The following is an 11,264-nucleotide window of genomic DNA, read 5'->3' on the forward strand; positions in this document are numbered from 1 at the left end:
CAATCATCTCTGTTATCATAAATGTTTGTATTAGCTTTGAAATTCCGTTAATGATATAGATATCAAGATCGAGGAAAGGACTATGGTAATTGTTGGTATAAGCTTTATTCCAAGTAAGTTCAACAGGATAAATTTCTTTAGTAAACATACTGAAGCCGTCATTATTGAGAGCCAATATATCATCCAAATATCTAGAAGTATTATTAAATTTTTGTGTCAGATGTTGTTTCGATGGGTCTTTACTGATTTTAGTCATAAATTGTGAAAAGTATAGCAGCCAACATTGCGTTATAATCCTAATAATTATAAAAAAAATTGTCATCAAATAAATAATAAAGGCATATATACAGGGCATATTAGCAATACGAAAGACCAGAATACAAAAATTAACCATTGCACAATAACACAATGACGGAATGCATCTCTTGTCTTGATTTGTATGTGATTTAATATCTTATGCGTGTCTTATGCATGTTATGAACGAATTTTATACAGTTTATGCAAAAGGTATTTTTTTCAGGTAAGGTCCAACGGGATGAAGAGCGGAAGATTTGATCTGTCATTCGAAAACGAGGAAACTATGCTCATAGAGTATATAGAAACCATAAAGACTATATATACATTATCACATTTATACTGTACATGTATTGCTGCTTGTTTGAATTCAAAGTTTTGGATGACAAAATATATCCTCAATTCATAAGACAAATATACCGTATAGCGGGTTATTTCCGCAGGGTGCAAATTTCGCTTATATCGGGGATAGAACAAAATCGCAAAAATAAATTCCGCAAATTTAAAATTATACATGCATGCAAAGGTAATGATAAATATGTTGAATCCACCAACTTGTTCAATGAAAATAACCCGCTTTACGGTATTCCCCTTATATTATAAAAAAAGTCTCAAAATTAAACAGCATAAATTGAAGAATGAGCAAACAAACAGTTGAGAACAATCCAAAGTTCAAAGAACGTAGAGATCAACATTTGGCGACCTTGTCTAATCAAAAGTTAGTAAATGTTCACGATAAGGAACACGCTGAACAACTAAATTTTCACAGGATGGTCTCTTTAAATTTCTTATTTCTTGTTATTTATGCCGGTAAGTACAAAGATAAGTTTCAATAATGAGACATTGGTTAATTCAATTAGACAGCCTGTTTACCATAATGAAACAAATGTTTCTATTGTAGACAATTTACATGTATGATATTGAAGTCAAAGATTAAATGTAGGCTAGTACAGACATGTTTCTATATCAATTAGAACAATATGAGACCATAATTTGATGAATGTACCTGTAATCGTTTACATTAATTTTATGTTTATTACAAAACGAAATGCCGCTCTCTCATAACGGTTATATATACAAAAAAAGTAAAATAACAAAAATACCGATCTCAGAGGAAAATTCTATACGAAAATTCCTAACCAAATGACAAATTCAAAAGCTCATACACATCCAACGAATGGATAATAACTCACATATTCCTGTCTTGGTAAAGGCATTTTCTATGGGGATTAAACCTAGTTTTACAGCTAGCTTAACCTCTCACTTATATCATCATAACAACTCTTGTCAATGGTCTCCTTATAACATTGACCGGTATTGCCTTGAATGACGAGTTATTTTTTTGTGTGTATATTTGGCAATTATCTTGACAACCGTCATAGAGAAACTGTACAAGTTAAAAATAGGTCAACACATCAAACACTGTCCATCGACACTTTTTATGAATCATGGGCGTGAAATAATCGTTCTTATGGTAGACATTGTATATGTGTTTTCGGCAATTATTTTGAAATTTATGATTATTGACAGAGAGAAAGTTTTAGAGCATAACAAACCGCCTAATGTATTCTACAAAAAAGAACGACAAACAAATATGTAACACAGTAACAAAAGATAACCACTGAATTACAGTCTCCTCACTTGTCATTAAATTACATTTCAATGTATTTTATAATAGAGTGTTTATGACCTCTTGTCTCAAAATTTGAGATACCATTTGGAATATATTTTTTAAATTGCCACATTTATTTGTTTTAGTTTATCTTTCTGAATGTGTTTACTTGTACTTTTTCTTTTTGAATTCAAACATTTCTAAAACAACTCATGCATACTTTCTATTTGCTCTCAACAGGTGCAGTAAATGCAGGATGTCCATTTGGTTGGTACTATTTCTCCGAATCTTGCTATCTCTTCAGTTCATACAAGCTTGACTGGTTCAGGGCAGCTGTAAGTGGCAACAAATAAGGTCATATGAACCCCATTTTGTTGAAAAAACAAACTTATACAAGCAAAATAATATGACATAGTAAATTAATTTCTTTAGACAAAACACGAATAAACTACTAGGACAAAGTAAATGGATTTCTAAATAAATGGTAACAAACTAATAAAATACCCCAAAAATGTAAGACATGGATTTCTTGAGGCAACACATAAAACATTCTAGAATATAATACTTGATGATGATGAGGATACTGAAGATGATGAGGATGATTTACCTGGCTTCATTAGAAAAGCTCAAAACCAAATATGTGAAAGCAAAGGAATAAATAAATTAAAACAGATTAGCAATATGACAAGAAGGGACCTTAAGATAACAAAAAATCGTATTGAGGTAAATAGATAAATAACTATCATTTGCACGTATTAAATAAAAGCGCGCACATGTAATGCTAATCGTTAACCAATATAAATTATCCCATGGGACCAAAACAGATCTCATGGGATTTAACCAAAATCCCATGGGATAATGGTCGATCCATGGGATTTTGCCCTGTCCAATAGGATATTAAAAATCCCATGCTTTTTCTAAATCAAATAGCAAAATCGATATAATAGTAACAGTAGAAAACCAATGAAATTATTGAATCCCATATAATTCCGCACATTTTGGTTATATACATGACATTGTAGCTCTTATTTGAGGCGGCGGCGGATTTGCAAATTAGTATTTTGCAAATTAAAAGTGTCCAGTGTTAAATAACTATCATTTACATGTCTTAAATAAAAGCGCGCACATGTAATGCTAATCGTTAACCAATATTATTTCTCAGTGACGGAAAGGATGTATAGAAATTATTCCATATATACTAGTATTTCAAAGAGAATTTCGGAAAATCACAACATCACATAAACAAGGAATTGTCAATGTCTTTAATTTCTACGCTTTTTGTACTTATAGTGTCGAATAGAGATACTTTTATTTTCTTGTAATCAATAAAATAGTCTGTATTTCGTAATTAACACGCATCTTGTAATGCTCACCATTCAAATCTAGTCATTGTTGAAAGCAAGGAAGAAGAGATATTCTTAAGGAACACATCAATGACATTAAAAAGAGGTAAACATTTAAAAAAAAAACTGAATCTTATATAAAAAAAGTATACACAAAAATTCCCCTGTCTTCTTTGTTGAGTTTTTCATTAAAAAGATTGTTTTCATAACAGCAAATAAAGCTTTTAAATTTGGCACAACTTTTTGGAATTTTGGGTTCTCAAAGCTCTTCAACTTTGTAATTGTTTGCCTTTATAACTATTTTTGCCCAAACTTCAAAATTAACCAATACACCCGAATGTATCTATTGCAAATGTTTGGTATTCAGCCGTTTGAGAAAACCCTGTAAAAATATTATTAAGTTAACAACAACCAGGACGTACTACCAATAGTGATAAAACTTGGACATCAGTTATAGAGAACTTCATCATAGATGCAAGGATTGAAATTTTGTATTGCACCAGACGCGCGTTTGGTCTACAGACTCATTAGTGACGCTAGAATAAAAGAAAAGTAAGTGAAACGACAAAATAAAGTACGAAGCTGTTATAAAGTTCACCTCACTTTATTACCGTATCATCTGTTACAGTAATTATAATTGACAGATCAGCAACTCTCACATGTCTGCACATTCTTAGATAAACATGTAATTAAATAGATCAATGAAGTTCTTATACACATGTTGTCATTCTGTAGTCTGACCATCAAACGATGTACTTGTTAATAAATTAGTTATAGAAACTGGATTGTATTATGCCGATTTAACAAAACTAGTGAAGGACCACCGAGATCCAGTACCATCAGAAATCATTCAGAGGTTTAAATTTAACAGTGGGACAAGACACAGCGACGAGTCAGTGAGGACATTTATTGCAGCACTAAGAAGTCTGACAGAACACTATAATTATGGTGACACGTTAAACGCAATGTTACGTGACAGGTTAGTCGTCGGGATAAAGAGTGACCGCATACAGAGGAGGCTGTTAGCAGAGCCGAATTTAACATTTGAAAAGGCATTGGAAATTGCTACCGCTATGGAGACTGTAGAGAAGAATGCACAGGACATCCAAGCGAGTGGGACAAATGGAACATTTCAGAAACAAATCAACAAAGTTTCAAAATCATATACAAGAAACAATTCTGGAAATTCGAAACAAGGAGATTGTTACCGGTGTGGAGGAAATCACTTAGCCGCTGAATGCAGGTTTAAGGATGCAAAATGCCACAGTTGTAAAAAGAAAGGACATATCGCAAAGAAATGCCGTAACAAATCTGCCAATGGGAATTTAAGTGAAAATCATAGAGAGTTTAAATCACGTTTTAAACCACGTGCTCATTTCATGGAGCAGGATGAAAGTAGTGAAAGTGAAAATGAAGTTTACTCAGTTTTTCATTTTGGAAATAAATCTAATGAGGCATACAAAGTGCAAATCAATGTAAATGAATGTGAAATAGCCATGGAAATAGATACCGGAGCGTCAGTTTCTATCATGAGCGAGGATACTTACAAGGAATACAAGTCGAAATTCAGAATCGAACCGACAAGTGCTAAACTCCGAACATATATGGGAGAGCAGATTCCTGTAATAGGACGTGCAATCGTCAATGTCAATTACAAAAAGGAAAGCCCAAAATTACCATTACTAATAGTGAAGCGTAAAGGTCCGAATTTACTTGGCCGAGACTGGTTGAACAAACTCCAACTGGATTGGAAGGATATTTTCTCCGTCGTTGGAAGTGATAATCAATCAAGTGATTTGAATGTGATCTTGGAAGCAAATAATGAGGTTTTAAAAGATGAACTTGGAACTGTAAAAGGCATGAAAGCCAAGATTTATGTTGATGAGAGTGCCGTACCGAAATATTTCAAGGCTCGCCCTTTGCCGTATGCGTTAAAGGATAAAGTGGAGATGGAACTTGAACGTCTTGAGAAGGAGGGTCAGATTCAGCAAGTGGAATTTTCCGACTGGGCCGCTCCGATAGTACCTGTAGTTAAGGAGAACGGATCTATTAGAATTTGTGGTGACTACAAGGTAACCGTTAATGCCGTTTTCAAAGTTGGATAATTATCCTATTCCTAAAACAGAGGATTTATACGCAACGCTTGGAGGAGGACAAGAATATACAAAATTGGATTTAAACCAAGCATATCAACAGATTGAACTTGATGAGGACAGTAAGAGGTATGTGACTATAAACACGCATAAGGGTTTATTCAGATACAATAGACTTCCGTATGGTGTAGCGTCCAGCCCAGGTATTTTCCAAAGAACACTTGAAAATGTTGTTCAAGGTATAGCCAATGTTTTGGTTCGAGTAGATGATATACTGATAACGGGTAAAACAAGGGAGAAACATCTTAATACTCTTTCTGAGGTATTGTCTAGATTTAAGAGAATTGGAATTCGGTTAAAGAAACAGAAGTGTGTGTTCATGGCCGAAGAAGTTGTTTATTTGGGATTTAAAATAAACAAACACGGAATATATCCAGTTGAGAGTAAAGTTGAGGCGATCGATAAAGTACCAAGTCCGACAAATGTGACAGAACTGAAAGCTTATCTTGGAATGCTGAACTATTACAATAGATTCTTAGCGAATTTGTCTCACTTGTTAAAGCCGCTACATGTACTTCTACAGAAAGACACAAAATGGAGTTGGGAAAAAGAACAGGAAAAAGCGTTCATAGAGTCAAAACAGCTGTTGAAATCCGCATCAGTACTTGTACATTTCGATTCGAAAAAGAAATTAATTTTAGCATGTGATGCATCACCATATGGATTAGGCGCCGTACTTTCGCATGAAATGGACGACGGCAGCGACAGACCAATAGCTTATGCATCTCAAACACTTACATCAGCAGAGAAGAATTGTTCCGTTCTTGAGAAGGAGAGTCTGGCCATAATATTTGGTATCAAGAAATTTCATCAATATTTGTATGGACACCCCGTTACAATCATAACCGATCACAAGCCGCTCATAGGTTTATTTCGAGAAGATAAACCTATACCTACAATGGCCGCATCTCGAATTCAAAGGTGGGCACTGACTTTAGCTGCATATGAGTACACGATTGTATACAAAGAAGGAAGTTTGAATGGTAATGCGGACTAAGTAGACTACCGCTGAAACCAAACATTGAAAAGACACCAACGCCAGGTGATACTATATTATTAATGGAACATTTAGCCACTACGCCAGTTGATGCTAAACAAATTCAAAAGTGGACACGCAAGGACACAATACTGTCTATGGTGCTTAGATACATTTTGAATGGATGGCCGTCAAAATGTCCCAGTGAAGACATAAAACCGTATTATAGCAGAAAAAATGAATTGTGTAGTCAGGACGGATGCATATTGTCGGGAGGAAGAGTAATCATACCACAACCAGGACGTGAAGCCATGTTAAATGAATTACACCAAGGACATCCAGGGATTACTGGAATGAAAAGTCTAGCAAGAAGCTATATATGGTGGCCGGGAATGGACAATGACTTGGAATTAACTGTAGTTAGTTGTTACAGTTGTCAGGAAAACCGCAAGTTACCAGCAGAAGCGCCGTTACATCCGTGGGAATATCCGAGCCATCCGTGGTCAAGAATACACATAGACTTTGCAGGACCATTTATGAACATTTCTAATCATGGTTGATGCGTATTCAAAATGGATAGACATACACGTTATGAATTCTACAACATCCGAAGCTACGATTGCAAAACTTCAACAAACGTTTGCAACACATGGATTATGTGATCTTATTATTAGAGATAATGGAGCCGCATTTACTAGTAAGGAATTCGCCGATTATGTGAAATCAAATGGAATTGAACATCGCACTTCTGCGCCGTGGCATCCAGCTAGTAATGGTTGTGCTGAACGAGCAGTTCAGAGTTTCAAAGAAGGAATGAAGAAAATCAAAGAAGGAACTATCCAGGAAAAGTTGAACCGTTTTCTTTTCAACTACCGTATTACACCACAAACAACGACAGGACTGGCACCGTCAGAATTGCTAATGAAAAGGAAACTCAAGTCACGTCTAGATTTAGTTTTTCCAAATATCGAGAAGCGAGTTCAGGAGAGACAAAAAACAGAAACATTATCACGATAAGAAATCTGTGAACAGACAAATTAATGTAGGACAGGGAGTATTTGCCCGAAATTTCGCAATTGGTTCAAAGATTAAATTGATTCCAGGAGAAGTTATAAAACAATCAGGACCACTTTCATTTCATATTAAATTGCAAGATGGACGTGTCATTCGTAGACATATTGACCACATCAGAGTACGAAACTTCGATTGCACAAACAACGAAAATGAAGAAAAATGTGACAATGACAGTGATTTGTTTGAGCCAGAAATAACTATACCGATAAGTACTCCTGAGACCGAACAACCGCAAACCGAGAAACCGTCAAACATGACTGAACAAATGGAACCACGCTATCCGAAGAGAATAAGAAAAGAACCATCGCATTTAAAGGATGTTGTGTTGAAATAAATGGTTGATTTATAAAGAGGCATAATAATCCTCACAACCGTTTGAAGTGCATTAAGTACTTCGCAGTGCATGTGTGTACATATCAATTAGTGTAAGAAATAACAACAAGACCAGTGCGAACATTTTTATTTTTATTTTCATAGTAGGACATAATTATATTTTCAGTGCAGACAAACTTTAACGAATGAATCTTTGTGATCAGACATTTTTATTTGTTTTCAAACTGATATGGACTTATCAATCAGTAGCCGTGAAAAGACATTAATTTTCTGTAATTGAGTTAATTTGTTTTTAATTTGTTTTTATCTAAGGCCGGAGAAGTGTTATAAAGTTCACCTCACTTTATTACCGTATCATCTGTTACAGTAATCATAATTGACAGATCAGCAACTCTCACATGTCTGCACATTCTTAGATAAACATGTAATTAAATAGATCAATTGAAGTTCTTATACACATGTTGTCATTCTGTAGTCTGACCATCAAACGATGTACTTGTTAATAAATTAGTTATAGAAACTGGATTGTATTATTACATAGCAAATATATTACAGAAGCTAACCACAAATTCCTAAAGGTTTTGTAAAATACAGCCAAGGTAATCTATTCATAAGGTAGGAAGCCTTAGTATTTAAAAAAAATAGTCCTGTTTTCATGGACTTCACCATTTTTAAATGTACATTGAGCCTAATTTTGTATTTCATTTTAAAAAGCCATTGTTCGTGCAGAATAAGACAATATTCAATTTGGACGATCTTTCTATGTTTTTATATGTATTTATGAAAATAGTTTACTTCTTATAATTCTAAGGTTAGGATAACGATATGTAGAATTCTAATATTCTATATATTTGACTATATTTCATTGTCTTGTTTTAAGGATTCTGGTTGGACTCAACTGATGATGTGGTTGAAGGATACTGGAAATGGGCAACAACAGAGGCAAATTTGACTTATACTGACTGGTATCCAGGACAACCTAGTAACGGTGGTAGCACACACGATGAAGACTGTGCACATATATATCCGGGTCTAAGTTACAGATGGAATGACGTCCATTGCACGTATGAAGAATATTTCATTTGTGAGGACGAGTAAGTTTTATGTGTAGTGGAAACAACTACTCTTATACATTATTATGCAGCGATCCCATCGTTAAATTTGTGATAAGTGTACAAAACAACTACTCTAATACATATGCAGCGATCACACCGTTAAGTGTGTAATAAGTGTACAAAACAACTACTATAATACATAAACAGCGATCCCATCGTTAAGTTTGTGATAAATGTACAAAACAACTACTCTATACATATAAAGCGATCCCATCGTTAAGTTTGTAATAAATGCACAAAACAACTACTCTATACATATGCAGCGATCCCATCGTTAAGTTTGTGATAAATGTACAAAACAACTACTCTATACATATGCAGCGATCCCATCGTTAAGTTTGTGATAAGTGTACAAAACAACTACTCTATACATATGCAGCGATCCCATCGTTAAGTTTGTGATAAATGTACAAAACAACTACTCTATACATATGCAGCGATCCCATCGTTAAGTTTGTGATAAATGTACAAAACAACTACTCTATACATATGCAGCAGTCCCATCGTTAAGTTTGTGATAAATGTACAAAACAACTACTATAATACATATACAGCGATCCCATCGTTAAGTTTGTGATAAATGTACAAAACAACTACTCTATACATATGCAGCGATCCCATCGTTAAGTTTGTGATAAATGTACAAAACAACTACTCTATATATATGCAGCGATCCCATCGTTAAGTTTGTGATAAGTGTACAAAACAACTACTAGTGGCACTAGTGCTCTACACATATGCAGCGATCCCATCGTTAAGTTTGTGATAAATGTACAAAACGACTACTCTATACATATGCAGCGATCCCATCGTTAAGATTGTGATAAATGTACAAAACAACTACTCTATACATATGCAGCGATCCCATCGTTAAGTTTGTGATAAGTGTACAAAACAACTACTCTATACATATAACCCCCATGTTAAGTTTGTGATAAATGTACAAAACAACTACTCTATACATATAAACCCCATGTTAAGTTTGTGCTAAGTGTATCATAAAAACTACCCTTTACGTAGACACTCAGTCGTTAAGTCTGTACATGTGCTAAAATTCAAATGACTCTTCACCGGGCGACTTCGTAGTCAAGTTTGTGTTTAGTGTACACTTAACATTGACTGAGACTCGGCCTTTAAGGGTTAAGTGTACAACTTTTTTCATTGACATACATGTAGATTAAAAAGTTAAGTATGTGTTAAGTGTACAATATACAAATACTCTTCATGTTGGCAGATACTCAGATTTTTTGTTTGTGATAGGTGTATCGATACAACTTCTCTTTAAATTGGCAGAGACTCGGTTGTTATGTCTGTGCAAAGTCTATCAAAATGAGTACTCTTTACATTAGCAGAGACTCAGTCGTCAAGTTTGTGTTAAGTGAACAAAAAACAACTAATCTTTACTTTGACTGTGACTTCGGCATTGAAATGGATCTAAGTGTACCAGCATAACTTTTTTTATATGGCATTAATTGAATATCAAGCTTTTGTTAATTGTGCAAATTCAACTTTTTCTTTACGTTAGTAACATCTTCGTTAGACAAGGGTCACAATCCAGTCCACTCGTGAATATCCGCTTATTGCATGCATGGAAAAAAATCTTCAATAATATTTCAAACACGATTCTTTGTTCACAGATTGAATTTGTTGTTTGCATGAAAACAAATGACTCCAGGTCAATATGTCAGCCTTCAGGTTAAAAGTAATGCTGAAAAAATAAAGTTGGATAATATATACAATTTTTAAACTTCAATGCATTATTACAGCGATGTTGTAACAAATAGTCACCTTAACGTTAAACTATACCATGCATTAGTGTTCTATGTTCACTGTGTTGTCTTTAACCGTGATGCCACTATACTTACGTGTAGTAAATAAATGATAAGGTTTACTATTTCTTCTTTTACTTCTACTCAGACTACTTATATTATTATTTAGAATTCTACCAAATTGAAGGACACTTTAAAAAAATAGTTGTAATCAATCGATTATTTTTGTAGATATCCAGGAGATGGCGATAATATCATTGGCTAATAGAAAGTGTGTTATATCAATAATACATATCTATTATTTTTTTCTGTTATTAAAAATAAAACTAAACAATCTGGTTATAAATTTTGACCAATGAGTTTGAATGTCCCTTTGGTATCTTTCGTGGGTTTTTTTAGTTGATAATTTAACAGTGATACATAATTAATTGAGTTCAAAAAGTCACTACAGACACGGGCATAGCGAACGAGTTGGGATATATAAACACCACATCACTGTCCAGAAAAGGGAAATTGACAATAGGGAACGACAAATCGTTCCTATTATCGTAATTATTTTAGTAGAGTTTCACGAGTAAAGCAAAATTATATTAAT

At 34.1% G+C, this 11,264-nt stretch overlaps 1 protein-coding gene across 1 annotated transcript; it reads left to right on the forward strand.

The window, feature by feature from the left end:
- The first annotated feature begins 932 nt into the window (after positions 1 to 932).
- On the forward strand, positions 933 to 10,934 carry LOC139510828 (perlucin-like). The gene is made up of 5 exons (XM_071297364.1): positions 933 to 1,104; positions 2,147 to 2,241; positions 3,262 to 3,355; positions 8,666 to 8,879; positions 10,901 to 10,934. The coding sequence occupies exons 1-5, from the start codon at positions 933 to 935 to the stop codon at positions 10,932 to 10,934; spliced, it is 609 nt and encodes a 202-aa protein (XP_071153465.1).
- The last annotated feature ends 330 nt before the right edge of the window (positions 10,935 to 11,264 follow it).

The sequence above is a fragment of the Mytilus edulis genome, chromosome 2 (assembly GCF_963676685.1).
Source record: "Mytilus edulis chromosome 2, xbMytEdul2.2, whole genome shotgun sequence".
In the NCBI taxonomy this organism is placed as follows: domain Eukaryota; kingdom Metazoa; phylum Mollusca; class Bivalvia; order Mytilida; family Mytilidae; genus Mytilus; species Mytilus edulis.

Excerpts from the sequence above, each read along its gene's own strand:
- LOC139510828 (XM_071297364.1), top strand. The coding sequence starts at position 933 with ATGAGCAAACAAACAGTTGAGAACAATCCAAAGTTCAAAGAACGTAGA. Across the intron at positions 1,105-2,146 it reads ATTTCTTGTTATTTATGCCG|GTGCAGTAAATGCAGGATGT; the intron begins GTAAGTACAAAG and ends TGCTCTCAACAG. Across the intron at positions 2,242-3,261 it reads TTGACTGGTTCAGGGCAGCT|GCATCTTGTAATGCTCACCA; the intron begins GTAAGTGGCAAC and ends CGTAATTAACAC.